We start from the raw sequence: 26,101 nt of genomic DNA, 5'->3' as shown, positions 1-26,101 counted from the left end.
TTTAACTATCCAGTCAGAAGCTACAAGTGGGCAAGTGACAGGGTGCCTCTTCAAAAGCAAATGGAGAAAAAGGCTCTAAAGCAGTTTTGAAAGCAAATGAACCAGGGGTCTCATGAATAACACCATGCGTAGAATTCATACTAAAACATGGCATATGGGCAAAAGGGGAAATGTGTGTACGCACAAAAAAATTCAAATGGCGTGAGAATGTGCATAGTTTTACGCCAAGTTTAATTTTTATATATCACAATGTGAGCATGGAAACGGGCGTACGCAATATTTTTGGCTATATGCGCCGTTTATACATGAGGCCCCAGGTGTTCAGGCACCTTCAGACCCAACCCATACCCATAAAAGCCTGCTATTCCTCTTTTAATTCTGCTGTATAAAAATATTGCAAAACATTGAACATACAGTAAATGCACAGTTGAGCCATGTTAGTGTTGTCTATCAATTAACTAGTGGTTAAGGATATATGATGAGGCTGATTGACACCATCTGTCACCCAACTTTGAATATTCTTTACCAAAACAAGAATATGATGTGCAGCAGCTGCAGCTGACAATTACCTTATTTACTTATTCAACAACATTACTTATTGATATATCACTAGCAAGCTCCAATTATATGCAAATAGCACACTCTTTTAATACTTCTACTTCAGTTAAGGCCTTATAGTGCTTATCCAGTATCTGTGTAGCTTGGAGAGAAGTACTTATTGCTCATTCTTGAGTTAGTAAGGTGGATGCTTTTAAAGAAAGTGGCACCTACCATTATACTCCTTTATGACAGTGAATGTTTCATTGCAAGTAGTCAGGTTAGATGAGCATTTCAATATGATATAACGACAAATTTCATTGTAATAATGATTCGCAGTATTAATTTCCCTCTGACATTTTGACAGAGACATTTTTGTTAGGCTAATCAGTAAAAGTTACATGACTAGGTACTTTTGACTAGGTACTACATGACTAGGTACTACTACGTGGACTTTAATAAGAAACAAATATTAATTTGAATATTTGTGCTTGCACATTTGGAATGATAATAACACCAGATTGATTTCAGTACAAGTTGTGATTGATAATTCCTTATCTTGCATAGATCTAAATGTGACAGATTTTAACTGTCTTAGTGTGTGTGTGATGTGCTTGACTGAGTAATTGGATGAGTGTATATGGAAACAAATGATGGAGAATATCTGTTGAAGTGTGTTGAAGTGTGTGAAGCACGTGTGGGGAGATGAAGTTAGAGGTGTGGCTAGCCTAAACCAAAGAGTGTTTGCCCTGCAAAAATTTGGCCCCGGATCAAATCTATTTGATGACCTCTGATATACAATATTTGTTATTCAATATGGAAAGTCACAGCCAATATTTTTGGGATGCAGAAGGGTAAATTTTGCTAGACATTATGCCGCATAGTCATACCATTAACTTAGATCTGAACAGTCAAGCTCTTGAAAAGGTGTAGAGCTGTATAAAGAGAGTTCAACCTCACAAATATTCCCTTTTAACACAACAATACATGACCACATTCAAGTTTAAAACACAATTCTAATACTCCAGTGGAATGTTCTTCCACATTCACCTTACAGCCCAGGGGGAAGATTTGTAAAATTTTAGTATACATAAACTGTGGCCTGAAATATGCATATGCAATTTTCCATGCAAAAGTCAGGAGTTTTAAAAGAAAATCTGACAGGAGAACTTGTGTATATTTACAGCAACTCTGACCCATCAGTACAGAATATTTCAGAGAAACTGGGAAGTGATGACACACTTGATCAAGTAGGGAAATGTAGCCAAACCAGTTAAATGACATTATGCACTCAATAATTAATATCACTGAGCTGTTATTATAATGTGGGTTGACATGACAAATATTGAAAGTGATGAGTATAATGTACAGACTCTGTTTTAGTTCCCTTTTATGAGGTCTAATACTGAATAATTGCACTAAGGAACTTTTTTTAGTTTTTCATCAGTTTATACAGTATATCCTACTTGTTGTCACTTCTCAGGCAACTGCCCAACAGGTCGGGAATATCTCAGCCAAGCTTCACTCCATCATTCCTGCTGTGCTGGAAGACATTTACTGACAGACGTGGAGCTACATTCACTTTTCGGATGGTGCGGATGAACGTACATAAAACATAACATGATTATGACAACATATAAAGGCAACTTGAAGCAGTTTCTGGCTTTCCTAATGTAACTGGAACACTTTACTGCACTACTATAGCAATAAGGGCACCTAGTGACAATGAAGATGGTTTTGTTAACTGTAAGCAGTTATATTGCATTAACACACAAGCCATCTATAATGCCAAGATGAGAATTACAAATGTCTTGGCTTGGTGGCCCGAGTCATCCCATGAGGCAAAGTAGATTTGGCAGATGTGATGCTACATGCAGTATGTGGTGGCTACCTTGTTGGTAAGGTAGCTGCCTGATCCCTCAGTGTTTCAAAAGGCCTTTACCATTCATTGTAACAGCAATCATGTCCTTATATGTGCCCGGTGATAGTAGCTACCCGCTCAGATGATGGCTTTTACGGCTTTCTGTGACACCACCCTTCAATACTGTGGCAGTGTCTGGGTGCATCAGGTGAGAGGATGATCTACCAGTCTGCAGCATCATGACTGCATATGTACTAGGTTCTTTAGCATTGTCCATATAAGGTTGTTTCAGGGTGGCAACCAGGTGGGGCTTGAGGTACTTTCTCATATGCACACTTACAAGATGACTGTAATTTGTAAAAGTATATTGGGCGTATGCCAGGTTTTATAAATCAGATATCATTTTTTTGGAGTACACACTTTCCTGTTTTTGGTGCATGTTTATTTACAGGCTCAAATTTAACCAAATTTTTATAAATGAGACAGAAAATCTTTCTATTTCAGATTTCCAACTGTTTGGATCTGTAAAAGATGATATATCGGGGAAAAGGTCTGAGAGTGATAACAAGATTATTAAAAAAAAGAACAGGATTTAGACTGAGGTATATACTCTTGTCTATTAACAGAAATTATACAGAAAAACTTAAGTGTAACAAATGCACCTAATTATCTTATAAGTATTTAAAAAACATGTATTTTATATGTATTAGCTGTGTAAGCCCATGCTGTAAAAGGCGTGGGGTCCTTGAAACTATTGAAATCGTCACAAAAAAAAATTGAAATGTAGAGATTTCAGGTAATTGAAAGGAACTACTTTGGGCATCTCTCTCCTAGGAGGTTTTGTTTTGCCAACGTGCTCGCCTTGCTTGTGTATTAACGGCTAAGCGAGTGTCTCTTTCTTTGAAGGTTTCGTCTTGCTGACGTGATTGCCTTGCATGTGTATTAGTGGCAGGAGGAAAAGTAAAAGGGATACTGTTTTGCCGATGTGCTCGTCTCGCTTGTGTATTAGTGGCTAAGCGAGTTTCTTTCTTTTCTCGGCGGTTTCACTTTGGCATAGGGTCGCTTTCTTTGAGCTTCATGCTGCAGCCTCGCACTTCCGGGTCCTTCTTTGAGCTTCAAGCTGTAGCCTCGCACTTCCGGGCCGGACAGACAGACACACACACTTCCACATGTAGACGTTTATAAGGAAATATATAGTTTTCTAGGCAATCCTTGTATATGCAACAGCAAAAGTTTTCAAAGCATATTATGAAAAGACCTAATTGATCAAATATACAGTTCTCAGTTGTACTATTGCATTCCAGTCTTATTCCCAGTTCTGTGCTTCTATACATTAACCACTTTAAAAATACCCTTGTAAATGCCCCAAGATGACCAAACATTGCAAACAGGTTGTGTTTTTACATAAGTAGTAGATACACTGCTGTATACTCTTATTATACCTGTTTCTGCAGCACTGTAAATTCAGAAGTGACTTATGTCATGGATTTGTCCAATTGATCATCTCCATTTTCAAAAAAGATCGCTCCTTGGCAACAGAACACTGGCATTGTTCTTTCACAAAGATGTACAGTGATCCCTCGCTATATCGCGCTTCGCCTTTCGCGGCTTCACTCTATCGCGGATTTTATATGTAAGCATATTTAAATATATATCGCGGATTTTTTGCTGGTTCGCGGATTTCTGAGGACAATGGGTCTTTTAATTTCTGGTACATGCTTCCTCAGTTGGTTTGCCCAGTTGATTTCATACAAGGGACGCTATTGGCAGATGGCTGAGAAGCTACCCAACTTACTTTTCTCTCACTCTTGCGCTGACTTTCTCTGATCCTGACGTAGGGGGTGTGAGCAGGGGGGCTGTTCGCACACCTAGACGATAGGGACGCTCGTCTAAAAATGCTGAAAGATTATCTTCACGTTGCTACCTTCTGTGTGCAGCTGCTTCGTGAAGCAACATGCTGCACGGTGCTTCGCATACTTAAAAGCTCAAAGGGCACGTATTGATTTTTGATTGAAAAACAAACTCTGTCTCTCTCTCTCTCTCCCTGCTCCTGACCGAGGGGGTGTGAGCTGCCGCCTTCAACAGCTTTGTGCCGCGGTGCTTCGCATACTTAAAAGCCAAACAGCCCTATTGATTTGTTTGCTTTCCTCTGTCTTTATGACAGTCTCTGCTCCTGACGCGCACTCCTTTGAAGAGGAAGATATGTTTGCATTCTTTTAATTGTGAGACAGAACTGTCATCTCTGTCTTGTCATGGAGCACAGTTTAAACTTTTGAAAAAGAGACAAATGTTTGTTTGCAGTGTTTGAATAACGTTCCTGTCTCTCTACAACCTCCTGTGTTTCTGCGCAAATCTGTGACCCAAGCATGACAATATAAAAATAACCATATAAACATATGGTTTCTACTTCGCGGATTTTCTTATTTCGCGGGTGGCTCTGGAACGCAACCCCCGCGATGGAGGAGGGATTACTGTACTATTATAGGTCAGTCAGTCATTATCCAACCCGCTATATCCTAACACAGGGTCATGGGGGTCTGCTGGAGCCAATTCCAGCCAGCAAAGGGTGCAAGGCAGGAACATGAACACACACACAAAGCACGCACTAGGGACAATTTAGAATTGCCAGTGCACCTAACCTGCATGTCTTTGGACTGTGGGAGGAAACCGGAGCACCCGGAGGAAACCCACGCAGACACAGAGAAAACATGCAAACTCCACGCAGGGAGGACCCGGGAAGCGAACCCGGGTCTCCTTACTGCGAGGCAGCAGTGCTACCACTGCGCCACCTTCCTGCCCTACTATTATAGGTGATAGAGAAAAACAAAAATATTTATCTGTATTAGTTAGGATAAATTTATAAAATGACCATCTAAGTTTCATCTGTATATTTATATTTCTGCTTGACACTAACTTGCAATTCAAAATTGTGTCATTCATAAAATATCCCATTACCAACTGGCAGTGTAGTTAGCTAACATTTCATAAATATGCACCTAGCATGACAGAACATCTAAATCGCCTGACATAAGCTTTATAACATCTGCATGCTGTACATTTTTTAATCCGCCCATTAATTTTTTTGTTCTAGCTTTTCAGATGGACTATGACATATCCATAATTGTTTGCTTCCTTGTGATCTTTCCTGTCTGGATACTATACATAATACTAAAATGATGATGAAGAGACTAGTGTTTGTAATGGAAAATGAACACTCAAATAATGTGACAACTGAGAACTGAGGCCATAGCAAAATCACCATTTAATGATGTTGTAACTCATATACATCTTTCTATTTTCTTTACCTGCTTAGTCTAAATAGCCATAACTCATCCTTGCTGCAGATACTTAGGAATAAATAGGCCTTGGAGATGCTTGCAGCCCATAACAAAATATATTCAGGTACAAACCCATACAGAGCAAATTTATAGAAGCCAGTTAACCGGGAACACAAATCTCTGAGAAGTTGGGAGAAACTAGAGAACAACCCAAAACAGACAGGAAAAAACAGCTAGACAGTAAACATGCTGGAAACTGAATGCAGGTTTCTTGAAATACAGTACTAACCATAGCACCATTATGCTGGCCTTCATCCATATCATTCTCATATGAATGCACCCTAAAAATGAACAGGACAGGTTAATTGTCCAGTCTACATTGGACTTCCAGATGAGGATCTTGTCTAGGGTTGAACACTGCTTTATGCTTGTTACTGACAGAATAAGTCCTATTTGCCACATATTTAAAATAGATGCAGAGTCTGATACTCAGGGCCAAATTAATACTTCCACAGGGCCCCAGGGTGTCAAAGCTCAAAAATCCTCACCTCACTCACTACCTTCAGTGAGGACACTCTCACCAGGCACACACATACACTCACAAATTATGAGCATCAAATATATCAATAGTAAATCAGGTACAGGGATTAATGTAGAAAAAAATCCAAAAATCTTTTCGACCTCACCTTCCTTTTTTGTTCATTTGTGAACTACAATGAATGTAAGGAACTGACGAGTGCAACATCACATCTGCAGGAAAATGTTCCAAGATGGCACCACTGAGTATGGTCACTGCTCTTCCGGCTCCAGACGGTGTATTTACTTTGTGTAAAGTGCCATTTTATTTACATTTTTACACCTTCTAATTTGGGTTTCATGAGTTATAATCGCCAAACACTCATAAACATAGGATAGCAGGTCATTCACCACCTTTCGGTGACTCAGCTTGAGATTCTTCAGAAAAGTTGCAACAACAGCAGACGCACCTGAAAAAAACACGGACGGAAACACACTGGAGTGTGCAACAAGCTAAGGGCTCACACATAGAGACCACCACTGCCCAGTGTCCTATTAGCTAATGTCCAGTCACTAGAGAACAAGCCAGATGACATCAGAGTAAGAATAAAATTCCAGGAACACATTTGGGACTGCAACATCTTTTGTCTCACAGAGACATAACTGATTCCAACAGTACCGGATTATGCAATTCAGCCTGCTGAATCTTTCTCTGTTTACCATGTGGACAGAACAGAGCAGTCCAGCTAATTGAAAGGTGGAGGTGCGTGTCTCATGGTTAACAACTTGTTCAACAGTATGAACGTAAGTGTTTTATCACGCTACTGCTCTCCCAAACTGGAGCTTCTGACAATTAAAAGCAGACCATTTTATCTTCACCCTGTGAGTTTACTTTGGTCCTTGTCATGGCTTTGTATTTTCCACTTCAAGCAGACATCAACAATGCCCAAGCAGAACTGTGTAATACACTCACCATCAGAATGATAACCTGGATGCTACTCTCATTTTGGCCGGTGATTTCTGCCACGCTAATCTCAAAAAGATAATGTTGAATTTTTAACACCACATGACATGTTCTACCAGATGGGACAGGAAACTGGATTATTCCTATACTCCGTATAAGACAGCTATAAAGCACAGACCATGCTGCCATCCTTTTATGCCCAGATATAAACAAAAGTTAAAGCAGGAAGCTCCAGTCACGTATGAGATTGTGTGTTGGACACGCATAATGTTGTTTACTGGGAAATGTTCAGGCGCAGCTCTGATGATAACATCAATGTATTTACAGAAGTTGTGACATCCTATATTGGATTTTTCATAAATGAAACAGCACCAAAAGTTATCATCAGGACTTACCCACATCAGAAACCATGGGTGGATAAAACCATTTGTGATGCACTAAATACATGCACTGCTGCGTACAATTCAGTGTTTGTGGCTGGGAATATGGACGATTACAAAGCCACCTTGTTCAAATAAAGAAGAGGCGTGAAAGCCGGTAAGTAACAATACAGTGAGAAAGTTAAAGGGCAACTTGAACAGTTTGACCCTAGATGCATGTGGCAAGGTCTGGTACAATAACGGACTATAAAACAGCGACTCCCAACACAGTGAATGCTGACACTTCTTTGGGAGATTAGCTTAATAACTACTATGCATGCTTTGATGTGAATGCTAATGGTAGCCATCAGTCCAACATATCTGTAACAGGAGAACTGCTCATTGAGGAGACATCACTCACTTTGTAAGCAGTAAACACCAGGAAGGCAGTAGGTTGGGGCAGCATTCTAGGATGTGTTTTCAAGATCCGTGCTGATTTAAGTTACACCTGTATTCACAATAATAATTCATGTCTCTTTAACTCAGTCTTTAGTAAAAGCAAGTCCAACCTGTCTAAATGACTATCATCCCGTCTCACTAATGCCTACAACAAGTGCTTTGAGAGCATATCAAAAATCACATGCCTATATGCTCTTTTCTGCCAAAATAAGTGGATCCATTACATTTTGCATATAACTCCAGTAGATCTAAAGGATGCCATAACCCTGATCCTTCATACGGTACTGACACAAATGGAAAATATGAGAGGGAAATAAAGTGTAAATGCTTATTTATAGACAACTACTCATTTAGCCCGTTACAATAACGGGCGCTAGAACAGTATTGCATAAACATTAGTAGGAACAGTCTATATTAAATGGCATGGGACTTTGACCTCATTCTTTTTGTTGGTCGTATTTTTCTTTCTTTCAGCCTTTCTTTTGTTGATGTTTACTTGCTGAGCTGACCGTTCTTCGTGGGCTGCCGGCATGTATTGTGTGTCTTTAATTTTCTGTGATAGTAATACTGTCTTGTATGGCTCTATTCAATAAGGGCGCGTGCACAAAAAGGCGAGCTTCAAAAGGGCAACCTCAATTGAGCGCGGCGAATAAAGGCTTTCGTAGATAATTTAGTTCAAATGGCTCCGGAATATGTGAAGAGCAACTAAGGTGCAGATCTTTATTTACGAGCGCCTTTATTCGCTGCGCCCAATTAAGGTCGCCCTTTTGAGGCTCGCCTTTTTGTGCGCGCCCTAATTGAAGGATACCGTCTTGTACGTCCGCTGGCTTGTACGTCCGTAATATACCTTTAATTTTCCCTGGCGGTAATACAGGCGTGCGCGTCGGTAATATGCCTTTAATCTCCTCTGACAGTAATACTGGCTTGTATGTGGCTGTAATATGCGTCACTGTATTGTGTACCTTTAATTTCCTCTCGCAGTAATACTGGTTTGTATTTCCGTAAAATGCCTCTAACTTTCTCTGAGAGTAATATCGCGCATCGCACCGTGCCCCGCGCATGCGCACTTCATCAGAAGACACCCACACACGGACACCTGGACGCACATAGGGATTTTATATATATAGATAATTCTGTGTTTAACACAATAATTCCCTTTAAGTTTATCACCAAGCTCGGGAACCTGCATCTGAGCACTTCATTGTTTAGCTGGGTTTTTAACTTTCTGACAGGCAGACCCAAGGTAGTTCTAGTGGGTGGCTACACCTCCTCTTCTCTCACTCTCAACATAGGCTCTCCACAGGGCTGTTTTCCAAGTCCACTGCTGTACTCCCTCTACACATACATTATGACTACACAGCTGCATATGAATAACATCATTGTCAGGTTTGCTCATGATATCGCTGTGGTAGGCCTGATATTTAACAATAATGAGCAGGCATACCTTAAATGCAGAGTCTGTCACAATTATGTCAGGGCAACAGTCTACTCCTGAATGTGAGCAAGTCAAAAGAGCTAATTGTGGGCTTTGGGACAAAATGGAAAAAGCACTACCACCCCCTCATTATTAACAACACTCAAGTGGAGAGGGTGGACAGTTTCATATATTTGGTGTCCACATAACAGAGGCCATAACCTGGTCCAAACACACCAACACCTTGGCAAAGAAGGCACAACAACATTGTTATCACCTCAGATGATTCAGGAATTTCAGGCTGCCTTCCCAATTACTAAAGAACTTCTACACATCCACCATAGAAAGTATTCCAACAGGAAGTATTACTGCCTGGTTTTGAAACAGTGAAGAGTGATGCTGTCAGCTGAATGTATCACTGGATGTTCACTTCAAGGACATCTACACCAAGCAATGCTGGACCAAGGCAAAGAAAATTATCAATGATACAAGCCATCCCAACAATGGGGTGGCCTCTTTTCTGTACTATATTCAGGTAAACACTACTGCTGCAAGTCAAGTTCAGGGAGACTAAGGAAGAACATTTTTCGATAGTCTGTATGCATCTTGAATAAGGAAAAAGTCAAGAAATACATGATACCATATTATTAACTCTCTTACATTAAGTGATTTGTTTCGTTATTATTTATTACTAGGGGGCTCTGCCCCCTGCTCGCTTCGCTCACCAACCCCTGGGTCTGGGCTGACTATTCCTTATTTTCCGAATTTGCACTTAAGATTATTATTGTTCTTTTTTGAATTCTTGTCTCTCCAATGCTTTTGGGCCTCTTTGTGACGTGCTGCCCTTTCTTCTTTGCTTAGTCGTTGACGTGTTATCTAGAACATATAAAATTATTGTCCAGAAAAGGACAACGAAGGAAACAAATAGATTGTATGTATAAAAATACTGTCCAGAACAGCTTCTCTAAAGGATGAAACTGAGGATGTTTCATAAACGACTTAAAATGAGGAAAATGCAAAAATATATAAGAGCTGAGAGCGCAGGAAATGTGTCTGACAAAAGCAAACATTCACACGAATGAGAGGACCGTGGGCGTGGTTTAAAATGGTTGAGAGGATGGCGGGACTTGAAAAAATCTCTTGGCAATAGTCTCGTCTCACGATTTTCTTTTATAATAGAGAGATAGATCACCTATTTAAAATTCTATGAATGATTTTTGATATTGCTAAAGTCATATACTATTGTTATTGTACCTTTATATTCTTTTTAATATCAGTCAATGGAGTTGGACAACTAAGCATTTCACTACATATTGTGCTATATATATAATTTCTAGTGGCAAGTAAAATTTGATTTAACTTTCTTCTTATATCACAGTTAATGATCAATTAAACATTTTTAAAAGGCCTATGTCACTTAATGGCAAAAAGGTGATATATAACTGAGTGTTTTGGGGCCAAAACACAGACAGGAAAGGAGATGCTTTGGGTTTGACATTGTTTCATGCGTCTTTTCTTCTCATTGTCTTGCCACACTGTTGTTCAAATCTTATCAGTGACCCCACAATACTGGACTGCATGTTGATGATAAATCTGCCAGAAGTGTTAAATCAGCCCACTCCTGACAATTTGAAAGGCTGCTTACATTAGTATCAAGTACACTATTTATGAGTTGTTCAAAGTACTTCTTCAAATTATTATTTTAAGTCAGATAGTTTTCAGTAAAATAGTGTCTTTTGCTTCTCTTTTTTAGTTTTTCTTTTCATTGCAGAACTTGGATCTCATTTTGAATGACCGTCCATTTGGACTTTTCTTTTTTGTAGCACAATAAAACCTCAAATGTACAAAATATTAAATGTCCACTCTGATTGTGTCTCACCCATATCAAACAACCAGGACACAACTTTTTATTTAGGTCTGCTTGGTTAGATTTATAATTGCGAGGATTGCAGTGGGGTAGAGGTGTGCACTGTCTGGTAGATTACTGTAAATGCCTGTACTATTGGTGGAAATTTGACTTGTCATGTTATTAAGCTTTTATTTTTCTCTTACATATACAGAAGCCCCTTTGCAAGAAGGGCCCCAGTGTGTGCACCCAAGTTACCATGATAATAAATCTGGCCATGCTACTACTGTAATAAATTGGCATCCCATCCAGGATTAATAACTGACTTGTGCTTAACACTGATTTATGAGGTTCTGGCTCCCAAGTCCATCAACTAGAATAAGAGTCTTCAATTATGAAAACAAGTATACATTTAAATTAACTTATTGCTTTACTGCTGCAGTGGGTTGGCACCATGCCTGGGATTGGTTCCTGCCTTGTGCCCTGTGTTGGCTGGGATTGGCTCCAGCAGACCCCCCGTGACCCTGTGTTTGGATTCAGCGGGTTGGAAAATGGATGGATGGATTGCTTTACTGTAATTAAGAAACACCCAAAATTGTTCTCACATGAATTAAACTTATGAAATCACTTCACCGGTATGAAAAATCCTCTACATATGAGAACATACTTTGACTTGTCATGATGTTTAATTATGCAAGATGTTAAGCTTTTTGGGGTTTTCTCCAATTTTGGCCCTTTAGACCCAAAAACCCCTCAGTTTTAGAGAAAATATTTTGGAGCAAATTACACTGTTATTATAAAGAGTGAATCAATGGGTGTCTTCAGCAAAGATGATCTGAAAGGCTTGACGTTATGCGTACCACATCAGCCGACCCCAGGAGTTCAACCCTAAAGGTATAGAAGGGGTCAAAGTTACTCCTTTTCACAAACCTGTGAAAAAGTGGGGATCACTAATATACTGTAGGCATGTGGAGTGTTGTTTTATGCTATTTTGAGGTTGCAGGTCATGAAAATATTTTTGATGTCTGATTCTTTACCGAGGGTCCTAGCCCTCTACGAAGGTTAAAAATGACAAATTGGAAATATAAGCATGTAGGTCATCATTTTAGAATATTTCATGATCCGTGAGTACAGATGTTATTTTTGATCGTTTACTACACTGCAAAAAATGAAAATGAAATCTAAGCAAGTGGAAAAGTATTTATATCAGAGGTAGCCAACACGGTGCCCGCAGGCACCTGGTCGCCTGCAAAGACCACGTGAGTTGCCCACAGGGCATGTTCTAAAAATAGCACCAGACACCATGGAGCTCTCTCTAAAAATTGTATTTAATTGTGTTGCTGTTCTTTTTGAATCAATAACACTTGCATTGATGTAGATTGGGGGGTAGTCTGTGGTCAAAGTTCACTATCGTGCGCAAGACATACCTCCATCTCACTCTTTGCTGAGACAAGCAAATGGGCGCAGCTATGATGGGGAGCTAGACACAGTTTTTACCCCCTAAAAATAAAGAAAAACGTGGCAGAAAAGCTAAGGAAAATTTCCAATATAATAATAATGTAATTAAAGGCGAACCATGCAACTTTATTTTCTTCAGGAAGTTTGTATCAAGCAAGTAGCCCTTCGTATTACTCAGTACCCTTGAAGTAGCTCTGAGTTTCAAAAAGGCTGGTGACCTCAGATTCATATCATGACATTAAATCTTGTTTTCTCTACTGTAAGAATTATTCACTTATCAAAAAAATTGTATTTATGGTTATTTAGTTTACTTTAGGAAATCTTGTCAAGTAAATTTTGCTTATCCCATTGGCAGATTTTTTTTTTTGCTAAATAAAAGCAAAGCAACTGCCAACTAAAGTTTATTTGGTTATTTTTTGCATATGCATTTCTTGCAGTGTAGGTCTACCTAGTCCTCTGTTGTCCTGTTTCAAGGAGGAAAAAAAATGACAAATTTCTATTACAATCGAGAATATTTTGACTTTAAATTTTAATACTTCAAACATTTGACACAACTACTGATTAGTTTGTATTTCTACCTCAGGAAGGAAATCATTACATTTCCTTATGAACAACCTGAATTAGGACGGATTATGTTTATCCGTCCTTTTCATAATGTATTAGTTATCTGTTTTATTCGTGTATTGTTGTTTTGCAAATATGTATATAGCAATTGTTAAAAAAGAAAACACTGACCAGAGCCTTACTACTCATCACAGAAAGTTGTATGATAATCCATTGAAAATTCACCCATGCATATATCAGGTCGATACACTGTTGGTGGGCGCACGGGCTGATCGTTAAAAGTCATAGCAGATTTCGAGAGAGGTTATTAAAAACAAAATTACTTCCCACCTACACTTAATCAAAGGGGGAAAAACACTGTACCGGCACAATTACAATTTGTTCACATGGAGGCGGGTTGTGTTGCTTTCATTCGTTTCCGTTAATGGCTTGCACTCACTGTGCCACTTTTGGCAGACTATGTGAAATTTACCGCGCAGCTCGAACACATGCCGTACCACATGCTGTCGCGCTTTGTAAACAGGAAGCAGAAACTCCGGCTGAGCCTCCAGTGCCACCATCAGGAAAAAGAACGTGTCTTACTAATTGCAACGACAAAACCAATATGTGATACCAAGTGCTGAATTGCCTTAAGCAACTACCGCGAGTAGAAGCCCTAAAGGGGGACTCAAGCTGGCTACACGTCTAAAGCTGACAATTGCAACGTCTCCTCCTCTCGTATCCAAAACGTACGTGACTGTGTCTCTGCACACATGGACCGAGCTTTTATTCAGGAAGTGCCGAACCACACTGGCTCGGTGAGCTTCCCTTGGCATAGGCTTCTTCGAACACGGCAGTTCCAGCGAGTCCCTCGATCGATGCGCTCAGCTATGGTGTTGCTAGACTGGCGTTGCAACACCCCTGCCGGGTGACCTACCCCCCTCCCCTCCTCTCCTCTCTTCTCTTCTCCTCTCCGTCCCTCTTTTCCCACTTCCCTCCCCCGCAGTGAGGCTTACAGAAATAGATTTCCGGATTTTTTTAACTTTAAAGGAATACTTCTCATTGGAATCTTAAATAAGTGTTTGGGGAAAAAAAAATGGCGACTACGTTTTGCCAAGGAAGAAATCAGTTGGATCTGTTAATTAAAGCAGGTAACGGTTAAACTCTCACTCGGGCATTGAAAAAGAATTAGCGATGGATCCGCTTGTTTTTCAGAAGTTAAAAGTTAAACGCGCTTTCGTGCATGTCAGCTGCAAACGGGGTGACAGATGGACCAGGCAACCGCAACCAGGAAGTTCAGACAGGGGAGTCAGCGCACTCACTCGTGGCGGAGAAAAGCAAACGCGTGGTATTTAATGACCGGAAGGCCATTTCAAACGAAACCATAACGACCCCATTGCGCCTCCAGTTTGTCTCTTTGACGCAGACTGAAACGCAGGCAGTTAAAAAAAAAACAACAAAACAAACAAACAGCACGACAGCTGTTGCGCACTTTATTAAAAGCGCAATAAAGAAATGCATGTGCTGCGCTCGCAATGAAGTAACATTGCAGATTTGTGCTGAAGACACTCGCGTGACATTAATCGAATACTTACTTTTTAAAGAGAAGTCAGAGAGCATTTGTGGAATACTGGAAAACTCACTTGCTGGGTACGCAGCATTTCGTCAGATTATTAACAGAGGAAACCGAAGCCTTAATAGTGAGAGTGGGACAGGACTGCGGAAACTTGTTGATTTATCTGTTACATATAATATTTTATGATTATTTGTTCAGTTTGGATCGCCTTCCAAACTTAGATTTACGCGATTCTTTTCAACTAGTTCTTAATGAACTAACGAGTCCCGTTTACTTCTTAATGTATTAATTTCAGAAATGATGCATACACGTATCCCCTCAGTAATATATCTGTTGTATGTTAATTACAGTGTGGAAGAGTACATATAAAATGTCGCCTTTAGAAATTATTTTTAACATCATCCTCAACATAGACGTGTACACTGAAGATTCATCTCTTTCTTGTGCAGGGTTTGGCAAAGTTATTCCTGGAGGGCCTTAGTGGCTGCAAATTTTTGTTCCAGCCCAGTTTTTTTGATAGAAGTCAGTTCATTTTTATGTTTCATTTAAGTAGTCTTGCTTGTTACGATTCCCCATGTTTACTCTTAAAACAGATGTAGTCACATTGTTTCTTACTTGCAAAAAATGATGCAAATGACAAAGGAACCAGCTGTTCCCCATCTAACTGGTTTCCTTTTACACCTGTGTGTATTCATCATAAACTGTCAGGTTTAATACAATCTTGGTAAGGAAATTGAAGACAAAAAAGTGAAGGACTGAGAGTTGCTTATTTGCTTCAGGCTACAAATCATTTAGATGTTACCACTGGAAAGGATTAAAAAAAAATCTGTGAGATAAGAATGACCTGACATAGAATTAAAACACTACCAATCCATAAAATTAAAAATGAGCTGTTATTAGAAAGTGATATTTTCTAATTAAGTAATTGCATTAAAACAAAACCTGCAGCCACAATGGCCCTCCAGGACTGACTTTGCCTGCCTTTGTTCTACAGCATTTAGAAGCAGATGCTTGGATAAAACAGGTTGTGGTTTTGGATGACTGACAAATTATTCACCATAAAAGGCACTTTAAAAGTGATTGCTTGACAATCCTTCAATGTTGCTTTGTGAAATTCCAGCACTAATTTGAATGTGTGTGGTTACAAATGAAATGAATGCATACAGTACATATAATAAAAAAAACAAATTTCGGTTATTGTTGATAAAAGGTATCTTCTGTATTTTGAGCACATTTTGTTTATTGCACTCTGAGTAGTGCAGCACTCTGCAGCATTGAATGTGACTCAGAAATAAGCCCTTGAGGTGATAAGCGTCCATAGCAGAACATATTCACACCCACAGTGGTCCTGGTTAGAGTAGCTAGTTGGCTTAACATATACAGTACATCATTGGAACTTCATGAGAAAATCAAAGTTCTCTAGAGCAAATGTACATTTTATATTGGTAGTAATCTGGCCAAAATCACTACCAAATTTCTGCTTCGTACTAACCACTGTATTACTTATGGCTCCCAGAATGGGAATATCATAATTAGAAGATATTTAATAGTATCACATTATAATGAAATAGTATGTCATCATTAATTGGCAGAAAATGTTCAACCAAGGTGATTTGCATGATTGTTTTTAGTAGTTTCTTTTATATTTAAAGCATTAATAGGTTAAGTGGCTTGGTTAGGGTCACACAGCAAATTTAGAATGGACTGGACCAGCGACATTTTGGTTATAGTCCAGCACCCTGTCCAGTATGCCTGCCACAGTATGGAACTGTTTAGAATGTATTATCTTATGATTACTATTATGTAATTAAGAGAGAGACATAAATACTATGAACACTTTATGTCTGAAATAGTAAACAAGGGCTTCCATCTTGAACAGCAGGACAGGGTCAGTAAAATAATTTTTGCAGCTCAGGTCAGTAAACTATTTTTTAATGGGTCTGTGTCAAGTGTATTGATTTTTTATCAATTTTAAAATGAAAAAAATCAATGTTTGTAAAGTTAAATAGTACAACTCTTACCAAATTTTCAACATGTATAAATCACAAAATGAGCAGTGTTTGCGATCTGATAAATTATATGTATATCCGCCCATTTAGCATTGAACTCGCACTGGTCAGAGTAGTTCAGGGTTTTAGACTTCGGCACATTCCTGGTAACATTGGGCACAGCACCCGCCTAACATAGAGCACACTCACGCATATAAGGTCAGATATGAAGAAAATGTGTATATTGGTGATTTATATTTTTCTGCCTAATTAAAATATTAAGAGCTAAGAGGCTGTTTCTTTTACTGACTAAGGTACAGATTGGACTTTAAACCATAATGTTTGCTGATTCAGTTCTTCTGTCTCACTTAATGGGAGTAGACAGGTAAAGGGAACTTTTGGGTTTGAACCCTCCCTGAAAAATATAGTTTGACAGTTCCAACTGATTGATCACAGACATAATTATGATTCATGTGCTTTTTCATTCTCTCTCTAAAATTAATACCCCTCTGTGACCTTGAGTAAATTGTCTAATCTCTCTGGGTTTTAATTATAAGAGAAGTGTGCAGTAGTTATACTATATCCTGGCTCTAGTCTATTCTGAAAAATAAACATTAGAAACAATTTTTGGCTATTGTGGTTCAAAGTTTAAAATCAACAGGTGAAATGTTTCTGATTCATTTTTCTACAAGGTGTTACCCTTTTTCCTCTTGTTTTATTGAAATGATTGGCTTGCAGTCATGTAATTTAGAAGTAAAGATAAGGCTTAAACAATAGAAACTTTTTAGGTGAAAACATACCTGGTTTTCTGAAAATTATGTCCCCCTCAAACAAATTTGGTTTCTTATGGGCTAAATAACAGATGAGTATAATTTAAACACTGGTCACTGGTCTAAACAAATTTGAGTTGTGTTATTGATTACCAAAGTTAGCTATTGCTGTGCTTGTGTAGACATTGAAAGTGAATAGACTGAGAGCCAGTTTCACCTCAAACTACTTGAAGGCCAATATTCATAACTTGAGAGTAAAGATATTCATTAGGAAATTTACAGTCAGTTGTTAGTTTTTTGGAAAGTCTCGATTGATATGTTATATCTAGTGAATAATGCAGTAATTAAACTTAAGGCAGCAGGTGATGGAAGTTATTGGGACTTCACAAGCATGCCCTGTATTGTTCTACTATAGTCCTGAACTGATAGTTGTGGTTTTGTACATTATGTGTGCAGTCCTCTATATTACCTCTCAGCAAACATGTTACCAAGTTTTGCCAAGCATTGCAACGGTCCCATTTTCCTTTGACCTGTCTGTGTGCTATTAGCAGTTGTCCAGATTGTTATTGCCTGCATGGTACCCCTCATCTCGAGAAACATATCATGGTTTTGATGAAGCATGAATTTGTATGGTCTAGCTTACAAGACCCAGTGCTTCACATGTGAGCTACAAGACTTTTTAAAGAAGGGAGAGAGCAGATGGAAGAGTGGCAAAAAGTTTCTTTTATCCCAGTGGATGCAGCAAATGTAATTGTCAGATTGAGTTATTACAAGCCCTTTAGGTTATTTGTAAAACCATTGTAAATTTTCCTCCCCAAATATTATATGCACATCTAACTGCGGGGTGGTGCAGTGGTAGCACTGCTGCCTCGCAGTAAGGAGACCTGGATTCGCTTCCCAGGTCCTCCCTGCGTGGAGTTTGCATGTTCTCCCCGTGTCTGCGTGGGTTTCCTCCGGGTGCTCCGGTTTCCTCCCACAGTTCAAAGACTTGCAGGTTGGGTGCATTGGCGATCCTAAATTGTTCCTAGTGTGGGTGTGTGTGTGTGTCCTGCGGTGGGCTGGCACCCTGTCCAGGATTTGTTCCTGCCTTGCGACCTATGTTGGCTGGGATTGGCTTCAGCAGACCCCCGTGACCCTGTGTTAGGATGTAGCAGGTTGGAAAATGACTGACTGACTGACATCTAACTGCAAAGCACAGTTACAGTACAGTTATCTTACAGAGTAAAACATCTGCTTCTACTACCAGGCCAATCACCTTCAGACCACTTTCTGTCACCCTTCACTTATCCTCTAAGTAACACACAAGTGTTAGGGATAAGCTTGAATAATCAAGACCTATTTCAAAATGGGTACTTGACTGAAGGCATCCTATGCAAATACTCAAACAAATGCTTTCTCCCCTTTGTGGTGGTGAAGATACAAAACCCCTAAAGGCTTAATTAATCCACATCTGCTGTTATGCAAAATTGACTCTGAAAAAAAGCAGGCTGCAGTCATCATAGCCCTGGCCCTTTTTACTCCAGCAAACCCCACTGGACATTCCCACTTTACCACTCTGTGCAGAAATGGCGACTTCAGTGTTATGAATGGGAATGCTTATTAATTTTTTGTCAGGGTTGATTCCACATATTTTCTTGCTTTTTCTTTCTTTTGGGGGATTTTAGGTTAAGTTGAATTGAGTTCTTTAATTGGTTAGTTGTTTTGAGGTCATTTTAAATTACCTGACAATATTTTGCATCTTGGCATGCCACCATTGTGTTTTCTGATGGTTGTAGCTTTTGTGTATGATTTCTGGCCCTCATTGCCACCACATGACAATCGGAAGATGCGGTCTATAATGTCATTGTCGTGATCATATAAAGGTCATCATCACATACTTCCTAGTTGTCCATGTTTCAGGGTTTAAACAAATAAAACATTTTTAAGTTAGTGGGTGAAATTGGCTTGCAGATTTAGAAACTCTTGCATACCTCCTCATTTATGATTTTGAGCTTACGTGTAGACTCAGTTGTTTGGTGTGTTTTGAATTTGGTTACAACTTTTTCTAGAGATTACATCTTTGATTTTTGTGTCATCCATCTCTTGGCCCTGTATTACCATTTTCCTTGCCAATTTTTCATCGAGAGAAATAATAACTGCTTTGCAAGTTATGTGGGAGCCAAAGAGGCCTACTTCGAGAAACTGTAGCATCACTCCTTTCCATCTTTTCAGCAAAACAGCAGACCATCCTTCATAAAATTTTAAAACTTCACAAGAATTACTTGTGATTAAACCTCATATATGACATTAGAATTTCCATATTCATGATTACTTAAACTGCCTTCCCTATTGTTCATTTTGCTGCATTTGCTTCTAAGTTGAACTCTACCATGAGATCTGCTGCGGTTTTTTCACATTGGCACAGTACATGGAAAGAGTCTTACCAGAATGACACAGAGAAAGAGAATTTTTTCCTGGCAACTGATGAGATCCTGTGCATGTCAGTTTAGTTAAATAAAGAGTACATGGAGGTGATCAGTCTCGTCACTGCAGAGGGTGTCCTGGAAAAAAAAATATTCTGAAGGCACCAAATTTAAAGAATGAAACTGGAAATGGCAATAAGTTAGTTAGGCTTCATTAACCTAGTACAGTTTGTGGCAGAAGATGACTTTATGGGCAGAGGTGGGATCGTACTGCTCCTCTGACTTTGAGTGGGTTGGAAGCTAAATATATTCCAAAAGCTGTTACAGGAGCTCTTTGAGGTTGACAAAACTGGAATTTTGGTAGGGCCTGCTAAGCAGAGAAATACGTTCAGAGATAATTTGACAATTTAAGGGCCATCACTGGCTAGTAGTTACTTAAGCTTGGTAGTAGAGTGCCTTGTGATGGACTGCAGTCTTGTCCAGGGTTGGTTCCTACTTTGTACCTAATACTTCTGGTAAAGGCGTCAGCAAGAAACTAGATTGTACAGGATTGGTAAAGTATGAATGGATGGAAAATTAAGAAAAAGTCTGAAAATTCAGGAAAAATGGATAGATTGAACAGAACATTTTCAAACCTGTTTAGTCCAGTTAAGAGTTACTAGGGAACTGAGCCTGTCCTAGCAGCTATCAGTGACAAGGCATGAATCAACCATGAATGGGACACGATTCCATCACAACCTCCTTAAATATCTGTATAGAAGTTAAACAGCTCTTATTTTAATATCACTTCTTAAATGATAGACACTATCCTAAAGACTTCAGTTGTCAGACAGCACACTTTATTTATTTACTTTCTGTAAATTTAGAAAATGGTTTTCTGAACGTTTTAAGACTTGATGTATATTCAAGCCCTTTTGAATCCATCCCACAAATACTAAACTGACTCCTTGTATTAAAGGATAGTGTTTGGCATTTTTCAAGATGAAATTATTTTTTCTCAATCCGAGTACGGTAAGTATTACAACGTGTGTATCTTGCATTATGTGGAACAAAACTCGGTAACACACAATGGTTATTTTACATATTTTGTTTTAACATTTTGGCTTGTGCCCCATGAAACCCATTTTAAAATACAACAACAGGCATAATATTTTTTTAAAACACAAATTCATGTGGGCTATTAATATATATCATGACAGTGAACAAATAGGTTAGGTGAAACTAGAAAGTGGTAAGCAGCTTTGACCAGAAGCCATATAAATAATGACATACTGTAATTCATCCAGTTTAGAGTGGTGGTGAAGGGGGGGTTGTCTAGTCAGCATTGGGTGCAAGACATTAATCAGCTATGAACAGGGTGGGCAGACTAACATGGATGGTCACTTACCACACCTATATGATGCCAGTTACAATTAAAATGCAAGATGAAGCAATTGAAGAAATATAGAAGGTATTTATTAAGTAAAGATATTCAGTTTCATTTATTTTTATATTTTCTAACTTTCTTTTATTTAGTAACAGATATTTTTAAAGAATATGTTTTGTGTTCAATATTTAGTCAATGTCTTGTGTGATTTGTTAATTTTGACATATCTATATTTTTGCGCAACTTTAAATTCTAAATTGTCTTTTTTTTCCTATTAATTTATTTTTTTGGTCTGTGTAATTTGCTCCCTTAATTGTATCCTAATAATCCCAGTAAAACAACACTATCTGCTTCTACCCAAAGATAGGCTCATTAGTAATGGATTACATAACCAGAACACCTGGAAAAGCAGAATGACAATCATTTTGATGGTAAAAGTCTTAAAAATCAAGTTAAAAATAAATTATCCTCATGTAACACACATAAACATTGGTATATTTTAATTAAGAAGTACCAAACTTTCAATTTTTACATTAACCCCAAGACACAAAATCTGGGGAGTAGCAGCTTGTTTAATTAGGCTGGAAGTCCAAATAAAAAACAGAAGTTGTTTGAAAAGGGCCAAGTTTGAGAATCACTGTCCTATGGAAACAGTGGCTTTCTCAAGTTATGTGGCAGAAAGCAGAAACCATATAACAAACTATATTATAGTGACTGTGTAAGTATTATACTGTACTTAAATGTTTTTCAGTACTTTTAAGTTCTATGATTTCGATGTTCACTGTGTGTAGCAAACATTGTGGCACTTGTTAATCCGGGCACATCACTTTAGTAGCTCATGAAATGTGCTTTTCTGTTCCCAGTTCTGCATCAAAGTTGCTTGTTTTCTTACACGAGTACAAGTTGTATTTTTAAATTCATCACAAGGCCCTCTCTGTGTTTCTCTTTGAATCTGCAGTTGAAGCTTCCTGTCAGAATGGAGATGAAACAATGGAAACTATTGAAGCTGCAGAAGCTCTTCTGAACATGGACTCCCCAAATTCTGTTCTGGATGAGAAACGCATTAGTGAGTGTACTTTTAATTACTGTTTGCATTCTTTGCCTGCAAGTTAAATATGAATAAATGTGTTCATTTTTATTGATCAGTCGTTTTGCTGAAGTATGCAAAAGGTGCTTGCGTATGTAAAGAAAACTGTTGAAGTGGGTGATGTAGCAACATGACTTGTTTTGGCTCTATAAAGCATTTTGTGCTGTGATTAGACAGGTACTTTATTTCAGGTCTATCTACTTGAGCCTGACATTGTTGGCACATCTAGCTGAGCAGATTAAGTAAATACTCTAAATGTTGCAATACCCCCTCTCCCCATATATGTTGTGGAACCATAAACTTTAATTAAGTAGGTTCAAAAAATGGATTCATGGATAATACAACCTTGGCTTGCCCAAGATTGGCTGAAAGGAAGCTAATCATCCCATCTGTTCATCCACAGTGGAACCCACTTAATGCACTTTAAGGTCAAAGGGGTCAGTGCTTATCCGGCAATCACACACAATTCATCAGTCATCCCTGAAGTGGTTGCCAGTTCACCATAAGGCTTGTTTACTTACATAAGTCTCTAATTAATATAACTTGGAGAAGCAGTGAAAACCCTTTTGAAGACATAGGAAGAACAAGCCAGCAAGGCACATTTGGTATATACATTTTACACAGAAGAATAATAATTATATATTATAGTGGTGAGATGCTAAAGTTGGTAAATAAATAGGCTGTGCATTGTACGCAAAAATCATAAGTTCTCAAAGGTTGTTTGTGTTTGAATTCAAAGAATGGCTTTTTTTCAGCCTGAGACTAGAACGTTTGTGACCACTGGATGTACATTTACGGCTTACTTTGAAATGACAAACAAGCATGTATTCATGTGACAGAAGGTAGCATGTGGGCAGGTGTGACTGTAAATGTGGTGGAACTTATGAGCCCTTTAAAGAGTAAAGTAAGGCTTTAGGAAATGAAACATGAAAGAAACCTGCAAGCTGCTGGACCTCCACTTACTTGTGACTTACACTGTTGTCGATTTCTGTGGCAGTCATTGCTGTCTTCAATAAATTTTTTATTTTTGGTGCATGCATTATTTTAGCTTTGAGCTCTTTAGTCCTGGGACTTACCTCCCTTACCAGTCATAAGGTACCTTTTATTTTTATTCTACTTCATTGATTCACTGGCCACTTGTTATCAATTTAAGCAAATGATAATGATGTGTAAATGACAATATGGGGCTTATTTTCAGTCTCTAGAAAGATGGTCATATGGCATGGAAGATATTTTTAAGTAACTTGATACGATTTCAGTTTTTGCCTTTCATATGCTGTATCATGAGCAACATCATATGTTTAACGTTAACAATGAATAATGGATGAGCCACCTTTGTTCTTCACTGTCTCAGGCTGACACTGCTAAACACCCTGAAGCAATAAAAATGAATATTGAGTGGTATCTGACTTTAGCTCAGAAATGCTTTCTGTGCAGTGACCCACCCTGTGCTTTGCTTTATTTCCTATTTGCCTGAATTGATACACTATAGCATTTTGTTCCCTCCTTTGGGTTGATTCTGTGCCAAAATGTCAATTTTGTCCACATTGCAAAATTCAGTATTTTATATCTTAAAAAGTATATTATAAACCAAAGATGAACAAATCTATCTTCTACTATATAATACAATGCTGCTGTGTATGTGAGTGTCTCCCCATGTGTGTCCAGTCCTTCCAAGCAATCTGATTGGGATCGGTCATTTTGGCTTTAATGGTTTAGTGGTAGGGAATATTAATACACTATACGTTAGTGGTGCAAAGTCCAATTCCTAATTGTGACAATTTTTTTTTTTTTATTTTAACAAAAAAGAAGTTGAAATGGAGAATTTCAACTACAACAAAGCAAATAATGTACTGAGAAATGTTTGGGTCATTAAGGACTAACAAGGCACAGCCTGAGACATATTGGAAGACTGGAAGTACTTTCAAGATTTCAAAATTATGTTTTCACAGTGGGTAGTGGGGGAATTTCTCCATTGGTGGTTATCAAAAAGTGGACAGGAGTCAAGCAAGGCACTTCAAAATGACAGAATCTGAAAAGCAGGCTTTATGGAAATGTGATCGAGAGCGTTAGTGCCATGCAGGAGAACTTGAGACACATGAGGATACTGAGGAAGGGCATATAAGGAACATTGAGGGTACAGTCAGTCAGTCACTGTCCAACCCGCTATATCCTAACACAGGGTCACGGGGGTCTGCTGAAGCCAATCCCAGTCAACACCCCGGGCAAGTCGCCAGCCCACCGCAGGGCACACACAACAACACACCAAGCACACACTAGGGACAATTTTTAGGATCGCCAATGCACCTAACCTGCATGTCTTTGGACTGTGGGAGCTAACTAGAGCACCCGGAGGAAACCAATGCAGACACTGGGAGAACACACAGGGAGGACCCGAGAAGCGAACCCAGGTCTCCTTACTGCGAGGCAGCAGCGCTACCACTGCACCACCTGCCGCCCTTGAGGGTACACGTAGGGCAAAATGTATCACATATTTAGTTAACATATCTGGTAATATATAAAATTAATAATAATACCTTTACATTGTGAAATTGTCAGGATTCATCAGTAAAAACTGTTCTTTATACTCTGTATTTTTGGTAAAGTCACCATAGTGTCTCATACACCTTTCTGTTACCACTGTCTCTACAAGTGGAAGGTTGTCAGTGAGCAAACAATGCTTCAATGTGAACCATAGTTCACTTGTTTTGTGGGACTTTCCTTGTTTTTTTTTTCTGGTTATTAATTACCGGGTTGAATTTCCAATGACTTTACTGACTAGTGGCTGACTACATCAGTGTACATGAGTTTTCTGACTTTCATCCATTTTTACCTGAGTCCAACAGTGGTCATCTCAGTCTGTGCCCTAGATGAGTCTAGGAAATAAACACAATGGAAATCTTCTCTTAAACTGACATATATTATTATTGGTGCAGACTCCAGCAGCATTCGTCTACATCAGACCTGTTTTGATAAATGTCAGACAACTTTCTTTGATTAATTTTCTTTTTTAATTCCCTTCAGACAGTTTTGATAGCTTTATCTTCATAGCTCAATAATGTATCTTCTACAAAAGCAAGACTGAACCACTGTAGTACAGTGAATAGACAGAGAAAGCTGCATATTAAATAAAAAGCATAGTTTTTAATGAAAATTATAAATTCTGTTTATTCTGCAGGGTTCATAAATTAGTACACATTATAACAGATTGTTTGCAGAAGTATTTTATCAGAAGCACCATATGAATTTATAAACTGTACCTAGTGTTTTATCAGTTAACCAAACATCAGTCCTAAGTGAATAAGACTGTAATAAAAAAGAAGAAGCTTACTTTTACTGGCTGTTGCAGCCAAATATTAAATACATGTTTGTAAATGGATTTAAATAAAAAAAATTGATACTGGAAGTAATTTTATTTACTTATTTTATGAAGGAAAAAACAATAAACACTATAATCATCCAAAACGTGTATTCCTCTTAACATGGCTCTAAGCAATAGATGTTTTGTACTATTTTTAGACCAGTACTTTATCTTATTTATTTAAGTTTACATGCTACAGGGTTCATTCTCTACATATTTACCATGTATCATATGAAATAGCAAATGGTATGTAGCAGGGGAATTTCCTCCTAGAGATTCCATGATATCATTGTTCTTACAGATTTCTTCAAATTAC

The 26,101-nt window shown here is 38.5% G+C and overlaps 1 protein-coding gene across 4 annotated transcripts in view; it reads left to right on the top strand.

The window, feature by feature from the left end:
- LOC114650167 (ETS-related transcription factor Elf-1-like) overlaps positions 1–26,101 on the top strand; it is a 79,422-nt gene that overhangs the window by 33,598 nt on the left and 19,723 nt on the right. For 3 of the 4 annotated variants that reach the window (XM_028799641.2, XM_028799642.2, XM_028799643.2), the window contains exon 4: positions 22,296–22,403. In XM_028799641.2, the coding sequence (XP_028655474.2) occupies positions 22,296–22,403 (108 nt within the window). Of the gene's footprint in view, positions 1–14,238; positions 14,387–22,295; positions 22,404–26,101 lie in introns of those variants that run through there. The other variant, XM_028799645.2, reaches the window with a different exon arrangement.

Source organism: Erpetoichthys calabaricus, chromosome 4 (assembly GCF_900747795.2).
Source record: "Erpetoichthys calabaricus chromosome 4, fErpCal1.3, whole genome shotgun sequence".
Taxonomy (NCBI): Eukaryota; Metazoa; Chordata; class Cladistia; order Polypteriformes; family Polypteridae; genus Erpetoichthys; species Erpetoichthys calabaricus.
This window is presented reverse-complemented; position numbering and strand designations above follow the sequence as displayed.